At 39.5% G+C, this 22450-nt stretch overlaps 1 protein-coding gene across 1 annotated transcript in view; it reads right to left on the reverse strand.

Moving 5' to 3' along the window:
* adgb (androglobin) overlaps positions 1–22450 on the reverse strand; it is a 58872-nt gene that overhangs the window by 32042 nt on the left and 4380 nt on the right. Inside the window, exons 6-17 of the mRNA XM_088089125.1 lie at positions 20279–20418; positions 17031–17117; positions 15006–15178; positions 12807–12883; positions 10097–10271; positions 9570–9663; positions 8239–8392; positions 3809–3854; positions 2467–2578; positions 2310–2373; positions 2066–2167; positions 95–203 (exon numbers count right to left, since the gene is read on the reverse strand). Of these exons, the coding sequence (XP_087945251.1) occupies positions 95–203; positions 2066–2167; positions 2310–2373; positions 2467–2578; positions 3809–3854; positions 8239–8392; positions 9570–9663; positions 10097–10271; positions 12807–12883; positions 15006–15178; positions 17031–17117; positions 20279–20418 (1333 nt within the window). The remainder of the gene's footprint in view (positions 1–94; positions 204–2065; positions 2168–2309; positions 2374–2466; positions 2579–3808; positions 3855–8238; positions 8393–9569; positions 9664–10096; positions 10272–12806; positions 12884–15005; positions 15179–17030; positions 17118–20278; positions 20419–22450) is intronic.

Here is a 22450-nt window from a genome sequence, read left to right on the forward strand (position 1 = left end):
CAGTTCTTGATTCAGAAAATCCTTTTGTGCATTAGTATCTCTAAGTGTGTGTGTGTGTGTGTGTGTGTGTGTGTGTGTATAGATAAATCCTTACTCTCCTCAGCAGTATCTCCCCAGAGAAGCAGAGCAGAGAAGCTGATGAGGATCTGGGGAGGTTGGAGGCTGTCCACACAGAGGTAGTGAGTTCCTCTCACCTCTGGACACTGGGGGGTTGTACACACACACACACAGGCACGCACGCACGCAAACACACACACACACACACACACACACACACACACACACACACACACACACACACACACACACACACACACACACACACACACTGGCCTTCGTTATCAGCATGGAGGCAGACAAGGAAATGAACAAGAGAAAGAGCAGAAAGCAGTAGGATGGATAAACTGATAGAAAGGTGACTTACAGCAAGAGAGGCCAGAGGAAAATACAGAGGTACAAGAATGAAAGGGGTGTAAGTGAAGGAAATAAGAGGTGATAGAAAAGAGCAGAGTGAGGTACAAAAGCATTTTAAGGTGGCACCCAAATAGGAGAGGCCAAAACAGTGAATTAGTCATGTAAGAAAAAAGCAGCAGGTGAGAAAGACAAAGCAGGAGACAAAGAGAGAGGCAGAAGAGACAGATAAAGAACAAGAGAAGAGGGAGAGAATGCATACGTGTCCGGGATGACAAGCAGACGCAGCAGTCTATACTTACACAGACATGCTCTCTCAGAAAACTTTCGGGGGGGTGTTTATGTGATGCATACTGTGTGAAACAGACTGTTTACTTCGAGAACTTTACAGATTCATTACTTTCTGAAGACAGACAGAGGGGCACTAACACCTTGCACAAGCCAAGGACTACTTTTACCAGACACCAAATCTGGCTTCATTTCTGTGGTTTTGGCCTCAGTGAAGCAGATAGTGGTTACATTTAGAGTGTTTTCGAAGATCCTCCTCATAATTTACAAAGCTTTGCACAGCTTGCAATCACCAGATAACCCCTTAGTAAGCTATTGAATCTTTTGGTCCTCATGTAAATGACCTGTTCCTACTGTTGTGACTTTAGACTGATACAGACTTCCGAAAATGTTATGGCAGCAAAACTTGTGTCAGTCTTTCATATGTCAGTCCTTGGAAAAAGTAGTTTGAGAAAAACACTCTTAACTCAAGGTCTGCTTAGCAGCTTTTTGCCGGAGATGATTTTGCTCATCCTTGAACAGAGACTGGGGTTATGATCTCCCTACTTACTGTATCATGTGACTAAAATTCCAAGCATTAAATCTTAGTTATTGCCATGACAACTGAGAAAATTTAATCTGCTGATTAAACCTGTGAGATGCGAGTGAAAGCTTTCAAAAACTCTGGTAAAAGGATCTTAAGATTGTTTTTGTCAAATAAAAATATTTGTTTGTCCATGTACATGTATTTAGTGATATCTCCTTTGTCTTTCTTTGCTCTTATGGTAGGTTCTATGAGAAGGTCCCTGGTCTCAAAGATCACAGCAACATATAGCATATACTTTGACAGCACTGCATAGCCTATAGATTGATCACTTAAATTTCACTCGTCTGATTAAATTCTTCACCAAAGATTAATCAATTGTTGACTAATTTTTATCATCCCTAGTTTGTAACTATTACACTGATCTACAGCCACTGGTAACACATTGAAAAAATGCAACAATTTGCCATCATAGGCACAATTTAAGACAGCTGTAAGACGAAATGTAACTTATGTTTGTTTACAAGAAATCTCCACAGGGCACTTTATGGGCCCAGTGTGTAGGATTTAGGGGAATATATTGGCAGAAATGGGAAATAAGTATGTTTTCATTAGTGTTTATTTACCCGGCACTAAGTCGGCCACTGCTGTTCTCATCAACACTTGGCACACAGGAGAAGTTTCACTTCTGCTACCTTATCGCTAAATGCCACTAAATCGTACACACTGGATCTTTAAGTTTCTTTAGTGGGTACTATATATGTACTAGGTTGAATCATACACTGCAAATTATGTGCTCATGTGCAACTCTTGGTGTGTTTTCGTGTGTTTGCATGCATGTACCTCAGGGCCTGCTACAGTCCATGTCACAGGGATGGTGGTAAGAGAGTGTGTAGATGATCCAGTGCAGTTAGTTCCTATTGCAGTTTTGGACAACAAGGTGCTCTGCAGACGACAACAGCTAAATTATTAACAATATATCAAAGAATAACAACATTAATGAGTTGAAACACATTAGCAAGTACTAGCACTGGAGACTACACACGCAGAAATAAGTCACTGGGTTTTGTAATGATCCAGACTGTACCTTAAAATGAGATTTGTGGATATGGTGCGGGTAGATCTGTGGTTTATGGAACACCAAGAGAGTCCTGAAAAAGAAGAAAAACACAAATAAATGGCACTTATTTTTCATCTTAATCAATAAAAGCAATTACAGTATAATTTGTGTGCGTGAGTCTCACTGAAAGCATTTTGCAAAGTCATCCAGGTCCACCCAAGTCTCCTGTAGGACAGGTTTGACAGGAACTGAGGATTCCTCAGTTACAGGCTCCTCCGGTGCAGTTTTAGGCCGATCTGGAAGGGACATTCAAATTCTACTCTTCGGTTTCACCTAAGTTTTGTTTTTATAAACATTTTTGTTGGGCTAGACATTTGCTTGTGAGATAGCAGGACTGCAGTATACCACTGCCTAGCTGAAAGACCGATTACAAAGCAAAGTCCTTTATCTATTATCATCCATTATTGCTAATGCAAATCTGTGTCATCTCAACCTAGGAAAAACATGTTCTTATCAAGCTGAGTAGCATCCGAGGTGACTGCTGCTTTTCATGCCACAAAATAGATATTGCCTGTTAAATCTCCCATTGCAAAATGCTGCGAGTAACAGAATGCCTTTCCTCTTGTGACTCATAGCAAGTTATCCGAGACTTAAATCATTATCTTAAACACAGTGAGCCGAATTGGCCAAACTCCCACATAATGGCATAGTGTAAGCGCACATGCACATTCCATACTCCCACTCACTGACTCCCACTATCTCAATGCATGCAGAGCAAAGTCATAGACGTGCACACAAACACACTCTCCATCCAAAACACACACACACACACACACACACACACACACACACACACACACACACACACACACACACATAGAGTTGCTCAGCCCCCAGGCTCTTCTCAAAGTGAGAAGTCTGATCAGAAAGCTGAGGTGGCGAGGGCCAGTGTCTCTGCTGCTGAGCAATGGTGGTCCGCTAACTCAAACTGCAGGTGTTACTAAGCAACTAAATGGGGGCAGAGAGAAGGCAGTGAATTGGCTAGTTGTCATAAGGCATAATTACAGTCCTATCTTCTTCAAAGTGTCTTGGCCAACTGACGGAAGCACAGAGAGAGAGAAAGATGAAGCAAGTGGAGGCGAGAGATGGAAATACTTCTAATCATATTAATTGGACTACGCTGCACAGACGCTGCTCGAGTCAACCAAAATGAAGACCTTCGACTACATTCGTCATTCTCAATAAAACTGAATTAATGATGACCTGCCCATTCTGGTAGCTTAATATCTGACTTCAGTTACAGGAGCAGTTATGCTCCCTATGAAGATATAAATGTCTCGTTCTAAGATAATGAAAAAACAACTATTGTTATTTTCAGGAGATTACAATGTATACTATATTCCATTTCTGCATATATATCCCTATAAATCTGACACACTGAACCTTTAAAATGATGTGTGCAGATAGAGTGCAGATTATTTTCAATATGAATGAGGGACTCAGTATTGTGAAGGAACAGCTTTTACCATTGGAGATGTCATCATCGTCCTTTCTCCTGTCCTCTGCAGTAACCTAAAGGGACAGAGAGAGAGAGTTAGAGAGGCATGAACAGTGAGTTGCTGATAGAGTAACACTGCCAGAGATACGCCTCCGCCCTCTAGTGATTCCATGCCAGCTGTGGTGTTGTGCCATTCTAGCCGAACACCACGGGACACGAGACGCGGTTAAATGTGACAAGGGCTGCTCCTCTCCCGCTAAAAACACCACCAGGGTATACCAGCTCTAATTTACTTCGACTTTCGGTGACAGATGAGGAGTTATTATGTTGTTTAGCATGTTACTTCTCTCAGAGGGGAATTACTCAACAGCTCTGATTTCATGCTCGTCTGTCCAACACAATAAAGAAATATAGCTAAAGAGTCACTAATGAATTCTTCAAATGACACATTCTTCTGTCTCAGCAAGGCAAAAGATGACGTGTCTGGAAAAGGGCATCACTGTCTGCTGCTTCAATAACGAAGCTGGACTCAAGTGCAAGAACACCTGTTTTAACTGAGTGAGCTTTCCTCCAGGCCCTTTCATTTGAAGTTCTTTTCTTAAATAATGCTCCCTTGAGGAAAAACCCTGGTGAATGTCCAACAGTATACTCTGAAAAAGAATTACGGCTTTGTGTCATGTAACTTCAAAGCAACCCCAGCCAAGACTCTCTGATGAGTCAGAGTGAGTGTGTGTGTCTGTATGTGTGTGAGTCACTGCTTATTTGAATAAGTACTCGGAGACCCAGACAGACGAAAAGAGGCATTGTGATAGGGAGGCACACTTGACCTCCTCTTCACCACTATAGCAACACTTTTGCTGCAGAAAAAAAAAAAAAAAAAACGTGTATGTGTTGCCACAAGAGGATGTAAAACTCTGAGCCAAGCTCGAAGGCATGGTATGTCCTGTCCACCCACAGCATGCTGTTTATTAGATCTCTTACCTGTGTACAGTAAGAGGACATTGAGAGTGATGGATCTTACACACATGCTCCTGGGAGTTTAAGCCACTACTGTCGGAGGGGAAAGCTATTTTTTTCTGTGATCAAATCAAAGTCATGGGTTGACGGGTGGAAGAGGGCGCATTTCTTTAATCCCACACTTCATGGGGCTTTATTTTACACAGCCAGAGCTAAGTCTTTGCTCCTCAAGAGACTGTCTCCATATATTTCACATTTTCCTCTGAAGTCTACCCGAAATCATACATGAAACATGTCGAATATAATCAAGATCTCTTTGTGGCTATTCACAGTTCACAGAAGGACACCCGTTGATCTCAGAGCCCAGAATGGACCACTGTCTGTAAAATGAAGATGGATAACATGACAGCTCTCCAAAAGTGAAGCCAAAACATCTGGATCGCCCCCTGGTGGCTGGCTGCAGAATAGATCTTAAACCCCACATTCAAATGGGTTAAAAGAGCAGAGTTAAACCAGGATCTAATTATTTTACCCACATTATGTTGAGTAATTTGGCCATTGAGGGTCTTAGGGAGATCATGTGACACAGGCGTCTTATACTGTAGGAGCTAGGCACAGAGGTTGGAACTGTCAGCCAGAGTTGACAGATACACAGGAAGGGGTCAAACCAGCAAAAAACTCCTTCTCACTTTTGTACGGTCCTCTCAGCACATGACCCACCACGTGCTTGCGAAGAGTGGGAACACACACTGAGTAAGAATGTGGCACACATATGACACATACACAAACCAATCCACACGAGTGCATGTGCGCACACACACCCATCAAACGACACATCAAATTAGCGTGTCCATACTGCCCTAGCCTAACCGCTCTATAACTGGTCACAGTTACACAAGAGGGCGATTAATATGAACTCTATTTTTTCTCTGTATGCTAGGAGTGAAGTGTAATAATGAACCCCCCAGGAGACACAGACACTGATGGCTCACCATCTAATTGCACTGCTTTTTTCATCAGCACAGTACACGACCTCTCCCTGTATGAAACCCACACGCCCCGTTCACCACCGCCACACACCAGAGATTCTCTCTTCCCGTCTCCTTGTTTCCTGCTCTGCTTTCATCTCTCCCCGTCCAGCTGTCAGTTTCTTTTCATTTTTACGTCCCCCTCTTTTCTTATTCTGTACAGTTGTCCCCCGTCTTTACTCCTCTCCATCTTTGTTTCTATCCTCTTCACTGTGTGTCTCTCTCTGTTGCTGCTCTACACCCTCCCCTCCTTTCCCACACTGGTTCTCTCTTTAGTGCAAATGTGCCCCTGGTCAGTGGTGGCCTGGCTGGGAGACAACAGAAGTGACTTTGAGACTGGGGGATGGCAGCCTTGTTGTCACTGACACACAGTTACGCTGATGAGCCTTCAACTGCATTCTTACAGGGTAGAGAGAGGAGTGGGAGAAGAAAAAAATGAAACAAGGAAATAACAAAGAGGCAACAAAATCTGGCAGACAGCTGCTACTATCTTAGCTGTTGGACAAACATTATTATGCTTACCCTGATACCTACTTAAACTCCCGCTTAGACATGATGTAAAGTGTTAAAAAATACTATGTCATTAAATTATATTTTGTTTAACATGGTTATCAACAAATCAGCCACCCAAATGGAACTGATAAATGAAGGAAATAAGAAAGGTTCAAAAAACTGTAGTTACTCTAATGACCACCTGAGGCTGGCTCAAGAAGCCAGTCAATCCTCATAGATGCCCATGGATGACATTTTCTTTAGTCCAAAGCTGAAGAAGGCAGCATTGCCTTAGGTCCCTTTTCAAAAAGCCTACAAGATTTTTCTGTTTTCTTTATTCATTTTGTTTAGATAATCTTCACAAATGAACACTTAGGATTTTTGAAGCCGAAATGCAATGGCCAGAAGTAAAAACCTCATGTAAGGCTATAAATGAACTACAATATGGTTGCATCGCTGCCACTACGAAACTGTAAAGCCGTGTTTGGCATGATTCGGTGCGTTAACGGTATGCAGTCTCATTTTGCTACTTGTCAGTAAATGCCTTTTTTCAGACACATTAAAGTTTTTACTGACATTTTTTATGTTGTGGAACAGAATGTGTAAGCCTCTGAAGCTTGTGTTTATCACAGACCCCTTTTCAGGCATCTAACCAAAATCCCATTCAAAAATCCAGTGACTGAGACAAGGAAACCGAAAGTACTACTACTATTGCAAATTCACTTTCAGGTTTTAGGACTCATTCCTGGGGCAAACTACAGACTTCCATGTTAAAATGCTCAACTGTACAGAAGAAATAAACATGTTTACAGCCTGAATCAAAAACCAGTTTTGGTCTCTGTGGCTAATTTCAAGATTCATTGGCAAACGTATGGAGGACAATTTTTTTTATAACCAGGTTACATTTTATTAAGGCCTACAGCGACACATAATTAAGGGCAGGGAAACTTGAGTGACAGGCTGTCTGCAAGGCCACAGTCTATGATTTAGATCCACACCTCTCTCCTCCACAGCTCCACCCTCTCTTTAAAATATGTATGTCAAACTCAAGGCTTTTACACAGCAGTCCTAAATCAATGAGTGAAGACACCATAGCTAAGTCCATTACTTTATCCAGACTCTGGTTTTGTCACATCAAAAGTCAAAAAAACAAAAAAAACTAAAAAGGGGCTGGAAACACATCTATTCTTCTCCCCCATTAAGAAATTCTGGATCTGCCCACCACCACTGCTTACAGTAGGTCTTCCTTTCAGTTTTTTCCAGTGCTGGCAAAGCACTAGTAAAGCTAGACCAGTGGAAGAACAGTGCACATCAAGATTGCCCAGTGTTAGCCTCAGAAGAGCATTTCAGCGAAACATGGTTAAGCCTCAGTAAGACCAAGCTTCAGATGATGAGTCTGTTGCGTGCCAAAATTGGCAACTAGCCGAATGGTATGTGAGTTAGCATATTTTATTCATTTATGTTGTTTGTTTGCTTGTTAACTTATAGACTAATTGTTGGCCACTGAGTATTAGTTTGAAACACACTTAACATGCATGGACAAATCTGCTTTGCGCTAGAGGATTTAAGATTCTTTGCCAGTGTTGTGTCAAAGTCTGTTCCCCTGTGGATATGTGTTTCTTGGCTTCGATATTAGTGAGGTATCTAATCTAGCTTGCCTGGCATACATTTGAATCTCAGATTTTAGGGAAAAGCACAGACATCGTGCCCTCCAGTTGAGGGATGTGAAATCACCTCTCTAGTGACTAACTTTGCAAGAACATAAGTCAGTATAATCAAGGTCAGACACTTTAGGGGACATAAACACAAGAAAACGCATTTTTTTTTTTAAGTTGAGGGTAATTTTAAATAAAAGGCTTGGAGTTACTACAATCAATTGCACTTATGTGTTCAACAACAAGATACTCTGTAAGATGTTCAAACCACACACACTGAATGTATAAATCAACTCTGTGCCCCAGAAGACAGTAATTTTATGTACCTCTATTTTGTCTGTTGTGCTGTTTGGTGAGTTAGTGGTGCATTCAGCTGCATCAGGCTCGAGGCCTTCTCGCCATTCAGTCTCCTCTCTCTCAGCAATGGACACCAGAGGGGATCCAAAGGAATGTTTCCTCTGAGCGCTCTGCTTGGCCTCTCTGACAAACATAGACACACATCCATGCTACATGTTATGTGGGCATATAGTACATTCATTATATAATAATCATGACATACATAAATCTCATCTCATGGCAACAAGTTTAGAAGCAATACAAATGCCTCATGCATGTCACATTATAGGCATCAAATGCAACTGCATTTCCTGCATAACACTGCTTGGATCCGTGACTTTTTTTTAAGCTTGTTGGCAAATGTTTCTTTAATTGAGTGTAGTAATAGTCAAATAAAAACTAACTTATCACTAGTGTCACCAATTCAGTATGTGACTAAATGTCTCCCCTTCTGTTCCTGAGTTAAGATGTTGAATAATGGTCAGATAAGTGTTTTTGCAGAACATTATGATGTCCCAGTGAAGTTTACCTTTAACTGTTTGGATATAAAATGCCATCACTTTATTATTATATTCTATAAGACATCTGTGTGAAATTTTGTCTTAATTGGCATATTCATTCTTGAGCTTTGGCCAAAAACATGTTTTGTGAGGTCATGATGAATTTTGACTTTTGACCACCAAATTTGAATACGTTCATTGTTGAGTCCAAGTGAATGTTTGTGCCAAATGTGAGGGAATTCTTTCAAGGTTTTTTAGAGATATCATTTTCACAAGTATGAGACAGATATGGTCACAGTGACCTTGACCTTTGTCCTACGACCATCAAACTCTAATCAGATCATCGTGGACTCCAAGAGGACGTTTGTGCTAAATTTGAGGTGATCCCCTCAAGGCGTTCTACAGACAATGCATTAACAAGAATAGGACAGACAGTCAGACAGCCCAAAAATATAATGCCTCTGACCATGGTTATCACTGCTGCAGAGGCATAAAAAATAAAAATGCCTGTACAGTTTGAATCTTTCGGTGGCTACTTGTGCATAATTGTCCTGTTGCATGGAGAACTGGGGGAAGAGATGGAGATACTTGAAGAAATTGGGAAAAGAGACTGGTGTGATCATGATAATTCAGTCTTCTGATTCCCAAAAGCTGTTTAGTTGCTTTCCTTCCTCTACAGTGAGGTCAGAGTGAAGGTTAGCCATAGAAAAGTGAAATACACCACAAGCAATATCATACAGTTAAAAGAGCAGAGGAGCAGGACGATGCAAAAGACTCATCTCGTTTCATTTCTCAGTTTTAGATGATTTAAGTGTACACACAGCTCCAGGATCAGGCCAACGCTGCTCTTGACACGGTGGGAGAGAAAAGGGCTGGCAACCTCAATGAACTGCTCTGGTTTTGACAAAGGAAGCTCTGCAAAAAGAGAAATATAAGAAAAAAAAAATCTCACACATCATTCCTGCATTGCTTTTTCACACTCTGACTCTTTTTTACTGCTTTTCTGTTTCACCCAGAGATCAGCTAATGTCAGATATGCCCGAGCCAGCAGCTATTTTCATTACAGAAATATTGTAGCTATCCTCCTCCTTTTTTTCATTTCAGCATGCGGTGCTGTGTGCCCTCTGTACTGCAGGTTCTAAATCTTCTGCATTAGCACTCGCTTCCCTTTCTAGTCATACTTATTTATGACATTCACCTACACTCTATCGCATAATTTGTGCTTTTCTATCTGTTTGATATCCTCCCCTGCATCCTCCTCCTGGTTTCCCCCTCATCAACTTTTTTTTTTCCAAAATTATTTTTAACATTTTTTATTTTACTGCCTCCTTCACTGTCTCTCACGCACTCCGTGGCTCATCAGTGACCAAAATCTCCCTCTGCTGGCGGATGAGTTTCCATCTGGGTACAGGTGGAGGTTTGGGCGGTGCCTCCAGCTGGCATGCCCGGGCTCTGGTCAACAGGACAATGTGGCTATACAGCAAGGAGAGACCGTAGTGACGAAGATACTCTGAGGAATTAGCCTGTGTGACCACATAAAGACAAATGCACAAAAATAAACAGACATGGAGTAGCTGTGAAAATATGCAGTTTAAAATATCTTCCCACTTATTATCCCTTATTCTTTTACAAAGCGGAGGAAACATTCAAAGCTGGACCGAAATTAACCAGTAGTTGTGTACGGAGAGAATCTGAAATGAATGTAAAACTGCTCATTCACCAGTGTACTTTAAAACTCCATTAATCACTTCAAAATACAGAAACACATTTGAGATGTGCTGGGGGGGCTGCGTGCTGGTGAGGGATGCCACACAAAAATTATGGGAATATCCCAAAATCCAGGAATACTGGAAAAAACATTCAAAGAGAAATCAAGTAGTTATTAGGTATGGACTTCATATTAAATCCAGCACTGTTCACAGTGGATATCACTCTGGATAATGTGAAAGATATAAAAATGATTAAGCTACTGAGGTAGGCTACTGCAGAGATCCGATGAGGAATGTATTTAATATGGAAAAAACTGCAGTAAGGTTACAGTTGAAGATGGACAGGTTTAATGAACAATGGTCCACATTAATACAAGCAATGTCAGAACTCTAGTTACCTCTTTTTCCCCTTTGTTTTTGTGGTTATAACTTTAGTTTATATTTTGTTGTTATTACTGTTTTGTTAGACTTGTACATTTCTTGTGCTCTTTTCATTAGACTATAAATGTTAGAGTTTTAAGTATATGCCAGATCAATAGGTGCATTACGGAAGGAAATATTGCCACTGAAGGTGTACTTAGTAGTGCTGAATATGGACATGAAAAGGTTGAAAGTATGACAAGTATGTGACTTTTTTGTGAACATCTCCTCTGTGTTGTGTGCTCTGTGTTGTCTTTGTGTTGAATAAATGAAAAGTTAAAAAAAAAAATCACTGTCAACTTTAACTAAGTCTGCAGGTAAAACAAGTCAAATTCTCCAAAAGGAGATTCTGACCAAAGATGAGACAAAGAGTAGAGGTGAAAGCACCTCCAACGAAAGAAAATCCTATCCCCCAATTAGCCCTGTGTAGCATGGATGTAAATAATAAAACAAGTGAAGCCTGTTGAGTGGAAGCTTCCAAATAGAACACATGCCCCCAGGTCACAAGCACTGTTGTGTTTCATCTCCACCACCCACTATAACTTTGGGGCTTCAGTACATTTTTTACATTACTGTGCTCTATAACAGAGGTGAATAAGACATGCATATTTTAAAAGGTATTGACAGACTTTTATGTTTTTACATTTAGAGTAAAATCATTAATAAGTATGAGTTAAAGCTACAATTGGTAACTTTTATGAAAATAACGTTTGTAATATTTGTTGAAACTGTCACTATATTCTGAAAGAAGTACATGAGACAGATAATCTGTGAAAAAAACATGTCTCTCCTTCTACTGATTCTAATGGCATTTGCTAGAACTTACCAGGGCACAGCAAACACTACCAATCAGAGCCAATGAGTCCCTAACACAGCTGTCAATCATGTCAATCGCTGCTCCAAATTGTCAAAAAATGCAGCGCTGATCAAATATGAATTCAAATTTTGTAACTGCGTTGCCTGTTTCTCACCTCATATGTTTTCATAAAGGTATTTTAGTGTACTGTTTAGCTGTAAAATAAGAAAGTTTGCTCAAGCTGGTGGAAAGTGTTTTGATTTGTTTTTTTTTTTAAATAATTATTAATTAAAGCTACTATTACAGCTTCAATAAAGCAAAATCTGGCCATTTCAAAAGTGAATAGCAAAAAGCTATTTCCATGAAAGTTGAACTTTAAAGGAGCTCTATGCAATTTTTCAATTCAGAGTGTATGAGTTCTCTGGACACTGTTTTTAACATGAGAGTCGCTGAGCCCGCAGCTAGTGGCTAACAGTGCTAATTCCATAAAGAGTGCTAACAACAGCAACAGTGCTGACAGAGCTAACAGTGTTAACCAGGAGGGTGAGCGATAAGCTTTTATGATGACAACATCCTAAAAATCAGCTGTAACGGCAGTATAAGCGCAGTGCAGAGCAGTGCCAATTAGCAAGCAAGTGGGATACACACATGCACTAACATCTACCCACATCCCAACTGTTTTACCACAACAAAAAACAGAAAAGCACTGATTGTTAACACAGAGCTAGCATGGTTTTCCCTGCTCAGGATGGCATTACTCCACTTTAATTTTACATTGCAAATAGTTGTTTGCTGCTATTTTAATGTTCTGAATATCTTGTAGAGCTCCTTTAAAATGTATTATTTGTTCTATGAAGGTCATTGATACAACTACTAACAACAGAGTTTGCTTTTCCCCTCCACATCTTTGATTCTGACCAGATTGCATCCACACTATGTAGTATTTGCATCAGAATGTGAATCTCCTTACTGTGGGTCTCCAAATCTGTATGAAGATCTGCTAAAGAAGGTGAAATCAAATTTTCATGGATGCAAATGTGTCTTGTAATGGTGTGACTGAAGTACAACACCTGCATAGAATGAGCAACTGTATGCATATAGCCAGCAAGACAGGAGCAAGAGAAAAGACATACCATTTGTCCAAACCCAAAGGAATTGTAATGTGGCTGTAATGGGTAGAAGCTGGCACAGACCACTACCTCAGGGATACCTGAGAAACACACACAAAGAGAACTGACATAAGTATATGTAAAGCCAAAATATGCAGACTCACACAGGCACGCACTATGGCACTACTACACACTGCACTATGGAAACATATCACTACACTCTACCTTTTGTTGAAAGACTAAAATGATTAATACATCTACCAAGGAAAAGTAAAGCTGATAAAGACAATAAATTGTAACATTTCAGATGTGAAAAGCACTATTGGCCTCCACAGGTATAAATAAGTCAACAAGCGAGTATCTAGGTTGTCTATAGATGGCCCTGCCCCCTATGGCGCATCTTAGAGTAAATCATATAAGGAGCACATGTGCCAGGAGACATGGAAAATCAATTTGAAGGACCATGGTGAAGAGAGATGGGAGCAGCGCGAGACTAATATAAAGGCTACACATTAAGAATTGAACAGAGAAGTGGTTCTCACACTGGATAGTGCTTTGTACATTTCAATTTCTGCATTTCAATGAAATACTACATTGGCCATCAATACAGTGAGAGAGAGATAATGTGTGGGATTTATTTTGTGTCTTTAAATGCATTTATGTGAACACCATGTGATATATATTCCGCAGTGATAAATATAATAATACTTTGGGCATGCATATGATTATGTTGGTCACACCGCACACCTTAACGATTGTCAACAAGTGGAATTGTAGGATAAGCCAAGGGCCAGATTACTATCAGAAAGGGTAATTGGGTAAGTGCAAGAGAGAGGAAATTTAATTCATATTGTGGTCCAGTCGCCACAAAGGATGCCATGATGTGGTCATAACTCGAATTAATTTTTTTTTCCTTCCACTAATTGGACAACCTTACTGAAGCCATTGGGGGGGTGTCTTTCTCTCTCTCTCTCACGCGCTCTCGCTCTCTCTCTCTCTCTCTCTACGTCAATGACCTGAAACAACTCCAAGCCAAACGCTCTTTTCTGAGGACATGTTTCAATCCTGCATGCATCACATAACCACATTTGACTTTGGACGCTCTTCTGCCCTGCGGGAACACCAAATAATTCACCCTGCCACTGCTCCCTCTGCTGGTTTATTTATAGTGCACCATACACACATTAACCCTCCCTGCGCTCCATAAAACATGAGCTCAGGAAAACAGGAAGTGATTCTTGAAACAACAGGAAAGAGGCAGCAGGGCTGAGAAATTGAGGAATCTTGCATTATGGAACGTAGTGACCTTAGGCCCAGAATTTCTCCCAGAAATGAAGTAAATCACCAAGCAACACCATGGATGCTGTAAAAGTATGAAGGTAATTACTTCTACAGGAGAATGAAATCATTGATAAGTGCGAGTTTCTGTCAGACAATGAAATATTCATCTTCATGCTCCATAGAAGCTGAATTATGGATGCAGGGGGAGGAAAACAGAGATTTACACACACAGTGTGCATTCACATATGTACAAATACAGTATAAAGTAAAGTACTGCCAGTGGTGGAAGAGGTACACAGGGCTTGTACTTGAGTAAAAATTGTAAAACCCGTGGGGAGAAATACTCTGTTACAAGTAAAAGCCGTGCATTCAAAATTTCAAAGTAACAAGCTATAAAAAGTATTCATTATGTACAATGTCCCATTTTAGTAAAATATATATTATTGGATTATGATCAGTGATGCATACATGTGTTAATTACTTTAATGTTGCAACTAGTAAAGGTAGGCAAGTGCAGTAACGTGCCCATAATTTATATTCGATCAGCACTGCCTAGGTTAGTCAGCCGAGAGCCGGCAAAACTCCTCCAAATGATATAAACTACTACGTCACTGTTTTGATACAAAGCTGGTTGAAAATCTGCAAAATATCCCTTAAAAGTACTGTATTTGAGTAAATGTACTCAATTTCTTTCCACCTTTGATTACTGCACGTATACACAGATACACAACACATAAAGTATACATCATTAATCAAAGCATTGATTGATTATTATGCTGTAGAAAAAGTATTATGTGCATACAAATCATTACAATCTAATGGATGATTGATTTAATTTACTCAATTAAATGTGCAAGCAGAGTGTGTAATTGAGATGCATGTATGCTTTTCCGTGTCTGTGTGTCCTTTTGTGGGTGTTTGTGACTGTGGTACAATTCAGACCTTTACTTTTATCTGTCTCTGGCAGATGATTGTTGCTGTCACTTAAGTTGGAATCTCTCCTTGCAGCTGGATCTGCAGTCTGAAGCTTCGTCTCTGGAAGACTCTCATCTGGGTGTGTAAATATGGGGATGGTGTCTTGTAAGAAATCCCAGGTTTTTGCCAGATATATAGATCTGAAAAAAGGGTGAATAAATTAGCATTGTTGCAGGCTATGGGGGATAACATTATTTTTCTTACGTTTCAAAATAATAGATATATTATTTAGATCCCCCTTTTTGTGATAAACCTAATTTTTTAGCAGTTTTTTTCCCTGGAGTTTTTGACTGTTTATTTGTTCAAGACAAAATTACAACTGATACATTACAGTTAATCCCTCATGTTATTTTTTGAGCTAACAACACTTACACAAACATGACTTCTCCGCGTCCAATTAAGTGTACTGTTTCTGCACTCCATCTTAGCCCTGAGTCTACTGCAGTTTCTGGTCCTGTTGTTGTGTATTTATTGTCCTTCTATTTGCAATACATGGGCTGCAGTTCTTACATCAGCATTTCCCTCTTGCTTGATCTTCTCTCTACCTCAACACATCTTTTAGTCAATGTTTTTTTTACTGAAGGAAAGCAAGGCAAGGTTTATTTGTAAAGCATATGTCACACACAGAAGCAATACAACATGCTTTACACAATGCATAAAAACTTTTTTTAAACAGCATAGAAACATTAAAATGTAAATTAAAAACAGAAACCTTTTTAAAGGAGACTGACCCTCCCAAACCCTGCCCTGATTATAGTTCCATTATGTTGATTGTAAGTGTCAATGAGAATAATGAACATCTCAAACTTTCTTATGCCAACCTGCAAAAAAAACCCCTACATAAACTGTGAATATGAACTAAATATTTTTAATTTTTCAGACCAAATATTGATAGAATTGCACTTTTTGTTTGATGAGGAACTCAAGCATTGCACAAACTTTTCTTGTTTCAAGAGGATGCACAAAACATTATTTTACAGCGGTGTAAGAAAGAGTTTGAAAACATTCATGTCTGTCTGACACAATACGACTTCCGTGTTGTACGCACAACTTGAATTACTTTTTATAAACTGTGTGCAGGTGCATACGCATACACACATCATATTTATTAAATATGAATATGCATGTATGTATATGTAAGTGTATGTATATGTGTAAGTGATGGAGTTCATAAATTAATTAATTAATTAACTGTCTGAGAAGGGGTAGGAAACAATAAGTTTATACTTCCTCCTACTCCTTTTTGAGCCTGTAACTTTCAATTTTTTGTTGCTTGTTTTAATCGATTCATTGAGTATTGGTTGCCATTTTAATTTTTCTGTTTGTGTTACATGTTCGAAATAAATAAATATCTATACCTAAAATCCTATCCGTGTGTGTGTGTGCGCACGCATATAGGACTGCAAATCCATGTGTCATGAATCAATCTAAAAACACAACCACGGTCATGCTCGGTGCTTGTACGTGTTGATAGACTCCCCAGGCGGCCCACTAACAGCAGCTAACCTGCTGAGCTAGAGAGAATAACACTCCCCAGCTCTACTCCGAAACACTGTTGCCCCATTAAAGTTCCATCACTGACAAGCTGAGATTCTCCACTCCACACTGCCTCTCCTCCCCCTTTATTATATACCTCTTTGTTTCCATTTTCTCCCTCAATCATCTTCTCTCAAAGAGTGACTCCCCATACGCTTGTACAGAGATACACTTCTCTCTCTTTGCTTCAGTATACTTTATAAAATAGTACGCTTGAGAAGAAAAAATGCACAGCTTGTCAGAATGTATGAGTGCATTTAGGGCCATAGCCTTTATTGTGCTAAACTACCAAGAATTAAACAGTCTGTTTGATTCTCACAGTCTTTTTTTCTTGTGAGGAAAAATAAAAGCAAAAGTAGTAAAAAGACACAATCAATGGGAACACTCATGAATATCATTTAAAACTACAGATGCAGAAGACAGAGGTAGAGTAGGGAAAACCAATGACGACCTTACTTTATAGGACTGATTTCTGGGATCCAGCCAGTGAGGGGATGGATAAATGTGAACTCGCCGATCTCTCCACAGACCTCGGTCACTACACTGAAAGAGAAACACATAAGACAAATGTTCAACAAACCAGAGACTCTTTTCAACCAGCCATGGAGGAATTGGCACTGTTCTCAAATGGTGCTTGTGTTTCAATATGTGAAATCGCTCACAATATGCCATGGCGTTCAAGTGGTTTAACTCTTGAATGCTGTTGCTAGGCAACTGACAACAAAAAAGGATGTCACTTTCTCTTTGTTTTCTATCCACATTTTAGCATTATGTTTAGGGAAGAGACCAGTGAAGACAACAAAAGATAACTGACATCCATGAGCTTTATATTTATAAAAATATTAGTGTTTGTGACAAAAATTGACTTAAGTATCGCATATACCGAAACAATGGGATGTTCAAGTTAACTGTTGTTGTGGTTTAGTAATTTGGTAATCACAATTACCATTTAAGGCATCATCATAAAAAGGTCAACAAGCCTGCAGAACTGATAACTGTTTCCTTAATCATTTTACACGACTACTGTAGTGTGACTGAATGTAAAGGTCACAGGTTCAGTTTACATTTGTCGTGTGTTTTGCAAACTGAAAGCGCAAGTTTGGTATTTTTTAACCTAGACCCTCTTTCCCATTTTGTGTGTATGTTACTACAACAATTTTAGAGATTGGTCCAGCATTAACTGAGAACGCTGCAGCAGGCAGTGGCAAAATTAGCTGAACTGTAAACACTCAGGACATGTTCGCACTGTCAATTTTGCATCCATTTAAAGCACTTGTCTTTGCCACCATCAGGCTCATTATTACCATAAGTATCTGACAACATCATGGAATGGACCTCTACAGACACAGACCTTTTTTTTGTTAAAGAGTACGATTTTTTTTGTATAACCATGAGCAGCCCTTTAATAATTATCACTGATCCAAGCAGACTGTAATTTAAAAAAAAACTGTCATTTTAGCACATATAGAGCCAACATGTTTTCACATCTTCATGAATTAAGGTTTTATTTCAACTAAACCAGAGCCAGTGATTATTGAAACAGTAGAGAGCAGAACAAAGACAGTTTCTGTGTGTGTTATTTTCTTTCTGTTGACTTTGAACGAAGTGGGTTTTTTATGATAAAATTAATATTTGTTCAAATGGGGTCTGGTGGGTTTAGTAATGGCAATTTATGCCTGTATGGGATCCTGTCCGTAAAATGCCAGACACACTTAAAGTGGATGTAAATTGACTGTGTGCACGTGTTTACATTGCAGCCTGTCTCACTCAATACTGGACCAACTTAAAAAACTGCTGTTCCCATTACAAAGACACGGGAAAATAGCGTCCACGTTGAAAAACACTGAACTTACCCTTTAAGTCTCTAGAACTGATTTTGCTGAATGAGTGTCTATGTATCCCTCGCACACAATTCTCAGTAGAAACAGATGGCTGCAGCAGCTCTAATTGGTCCTCTTGGGATCCTGTGGCCAACCTGTCCAGTCCACAGTCATGATACAAAAGTGAAATCAATACAACTTGATTGGTAATGCCACAGCCCATAACCACTACAAAAAAACTACTCAGCACTAAATTGACAAACCCCTCAAATTCTTTTTTTTTTTATTATTAAAAAAGACCTTTCTGAGAAGTCCCACAAGACACCTGGGCAAAGTTTGGTACAAGTTCAGTACGAAAAACTTTCACTATGGTTAATAAATGATTCACCAAGAGAGTGGCTCCTTTGTTTCCTGTCGTGGATGAAACATTTATGTCTCGACCTTCTGTGGACACTGGAACAGCCACCTTTACACACGCCATGCTGCCCCATCACAGACACGCACACTGCCTGTCTGTCACCAAAGTCAAGACAGCCCAAGGCACAGATTAGGTCAGGTCAGGGTTTGGCTAAGTCAGCAGAAGGCACTCTATGTGTGTGTGACCTTTAAAGAGTTTAGTTCACTTCGCTATGTTTAACGTACACATATGTGTCAGCCAGGAAATTAACTTCCTGAACCCTGATTTACCCCTCAAAATTCTATTTTATTAACTTTGAGGTGAATTTTAAAGCAATATTCAAAGCACTTTATTCTTGGATGCAATAGTGCATGAAATTGAACAATTCTAGGAGTATTTTTCATCATTTTACAAACACTCCCTCATAGCTCAGCATGAAACCTTTGGGATTTTCGGAAACACTGTGATCTTGATTAGATTTTAAAACAAAGGTCTTTGGACTAATCAATGGTGCGTTCCAATACTGGGAAGTCTAAATATCCGAGTTCCTAGTCGGAAATTTCAACTGGATCGCCTCGGAAGGTCGAACTTACCTCCTGGAAACTCGGAGAAACCTCACTAACCCCGTGATCAACATTCAACATGACTGCTCAGCATGTGAACAGTAATAAACACTCTGATAATACAACATTTTTTAGCTTCCCTGTACCACATTCAAACTTTAAAACTAGGCAGAGCTGATCAAGTATAAATCAAGATTATGTTACTGCATTGCATATTTCTCACCTCAATTTTTTTCTAAAACATATATTAGAGTAATGTTTAGCTATGAAATGAGAAGTTTGTGACCCGGCCAACATGTTAGAAACTTTTGACCGGAGTAAAAAGCACTCCCTGCCAATTGAATCTTGATTCATATTATATAAACACTGTCAAGTTTGACTGCAGTTCAAGGAGTGATTGACAAAACTTTTTCACATGCAGTAAGGCCATTAGAAGTGCTAAAAGGCAATACAGTAGGCAGGAGTTGTGTCATTATTTTCAAAGCTTATCTGTCATTTAGTGCTGTGTGGATGTAGTGACACTGAGCAAAAGTGAAAACAGTTTTGTTTTATAAAAGTTGCCAACTGCTGCTTAAATGTCCTTGATCTGGCAGTGTCAAAATGTTTTTTAAAGTCAGGAGATTCAATTGTCTGATTTTTTTGTTTATTGAAAATACTTGTGAATCACAGCATTGATTGCATTCAGTAGACAAAAGTACCACTCTGTATACTGCTTTGCTTAAACAGAGTTAGTGCAGAGTGGTAGTATAATAGTGTGCACAGCGTGTAGTGCATTATTTGTGTCAGGCGGCATTGTGGGTATATACTTGAAATAAGCTGGGTCTGTTCTTAAGCCCTCTTACTTAAAGAATATTACACCTGTTTAACAACTCCTTGAGGCAGTACAGAGATACTTTTCAGAGATTCTGTTGGAATGTGACTCACTGTGTGTTGGCCACTTTAATGAGAGCTTTAGCCAACAACATGGGCCACAGCTCTGACTGACAGGTGGAGGCAGGCAGAAGCAGGTTGTTTTCTTCATCAAATGGCATGGAATCATCTACTGTTATCTTCCTCCAACAGCCCTAATAGCAGAAAAAAGAAGGCACAGTGAGTGAAGATGTTGTGTAACAATCAGTGCAACTCAAATAGTAGTTCTAAGAAAATGTTGTTTTCTCATTGCTGCTTGGATTTGTTGAAAGTTTCTTAAAAGAGCAGAGCCTTTCCTGCCAAATGTAACCATAACATTGCAGAAAATAATGAATTACTTTACTCAAATGTTCCTGACTTAATAGTTTAATGTTAGAGGGAGCTTGTGAGAACTCTCAACTCCTTTACCAAAAAGTCAGTTAACTGTGGTAGGGGAGAAAACTGCGGTAAAAAAAAAAAAAAGGTAAGAAGAGGAGGCTATGTGATAGGCCACGACTGATACCAGCCCCTAAAACATCTACTGGTGGTGGAAAATGGTAGATTTATCCTACCATTTTTAAAGCGTTCCAAAGCTGTGACTCACATCATCGCATTAAGCACCATAAGTGGAACCATACACGGCTGTTCAAAAGTTTGGAATCATCTGCCATAAAAGCTTGATTCGGTACAGTCAAATAGCAGAGAGGACTACTCTATATTTTTGAATGTTTTTTTCATGCTTTTCGGTGGTAGAAAGTCCTCTTAACAAGTAGATGTTATTTTGTATGAAGGGTTTGGAAAAAAGTAATGTTTTGTACTTGGAGGAGAGAACACTGTTCGATGGATAAACCAGACTGACAACTAAAAGAAAGGAAACAGACCAAGATACCTCTGAGCAACAAAAGAAATTACCAGTCATTGGTAAAAGAAAATGAACGCTTAACAGCGCTGGGCAACATTTTGATGCTGTATCACTATTGTATATGTACGAGACCAGATAATGGAACCAATTTTGGATATCGTACTATAGAAGGTTTATTAAAAGCTGCAGTAAGGTGATGTAATTGTCTAATGTAGACTCACTGTATTCTGGACACTTGACCTTTTGGCATAAATTACTTAATGAAAAAGTCCCAAGTCAAAATCAAATATCCATCTTTGTCACCAATTTTGTCTCCTTTAAATCTTTTGACCATCCTAGAAGCATCAACTTCATTCCACTGTGCGCCCATGGCTGCACAAATCAGGCAGGGGGAAGGAATTTGTAACCGGATGCTATGGGGAGGTCTTAAATGAGCTTACAATGTTTAAGGTCTCACCTTCTGTAAACTTATTACACCTTACATTGTAAAATTTACAAGTTTAGAAGTAACATTACTTTGCCAGACATGACAGATTGCTCTCAAAAAAAGGAGAAAAAATATGTGTAAGTGTTTTACAATAAAAGTTTAACTGTATTCAATGACATTTGATTTAACTAAATACTGTGATTGTTCACTTTAGTCCTGACACCGTCTCTCTTGGGAGTTTTATCATGATTTCTCTCGAATAATTAGCAGAAAAGGAGATATCAAACTTGTTTTGACCTGTAAAAACCTCCCTCAGAGACAAGGCATGTTATCAAGCTTGTGTGTGCATGCATTAAGGCAGCAAAGCAAATTTACCGCCGCAAGTGTCCAGAATACAGCGTGTCAACATTAAACCAGACTATTCTAGCTGTTCAATTATTTGCTAAAAAAGGAAATCCCTAAAAAAGAAAATATAGGTATAACAAACCCCTAAACCTCTACCTCCACTGCTTCACATTCCAACACCTCTCCCAGCTTTAGCTACCTTATGCTTGCATCTTAGCATCCTGTTTGGTGTCAGAGCTTGTTACATGCTGTCTGTGGTGTGGTCTGTCTACTGGCCGTCTAGGGGAGTTTCACACTGCTTGTAAGGAAAAGCAGCACAAGCAGGTGATAATCTGACTGACTGTTCACAGCTGTGCCTCTCTTTATCTATCAGAGCAGTGTCATCAAGCTATGCAAGCCTATATAGAGTGTGGGGGCGAGCACACTTTTTCTTTCTTGTTCTTCTTCTTTCTTGTCAAACCATCGCCTCGAGGAGGAGCTCAATGTGTTCACAGATGGGGTAAAATACAGTGCAAAAGGGCAAGTTAAAGGAGAAGGGAAAAAAAGGAGAGACAGAGTTGTAGGAAGGTGGAAA

The sequence above is a fragment of the Plectropomus leopardus genome, chromosome 16 (assembly GCF_026936395.1).
Source record: "Plectropomus leopardus strain MGB_pleo_1.0 chromosome 16, ASM2693639v1, whole genome shotgun sequence".
Taxonomy (NCBI): domain Eukaryota; kingdom Metazoa; phylum Chordata; class Actinopteri; order Perciformes; family Serranidae; genus Plectropomus; species Plectropomus leopardus.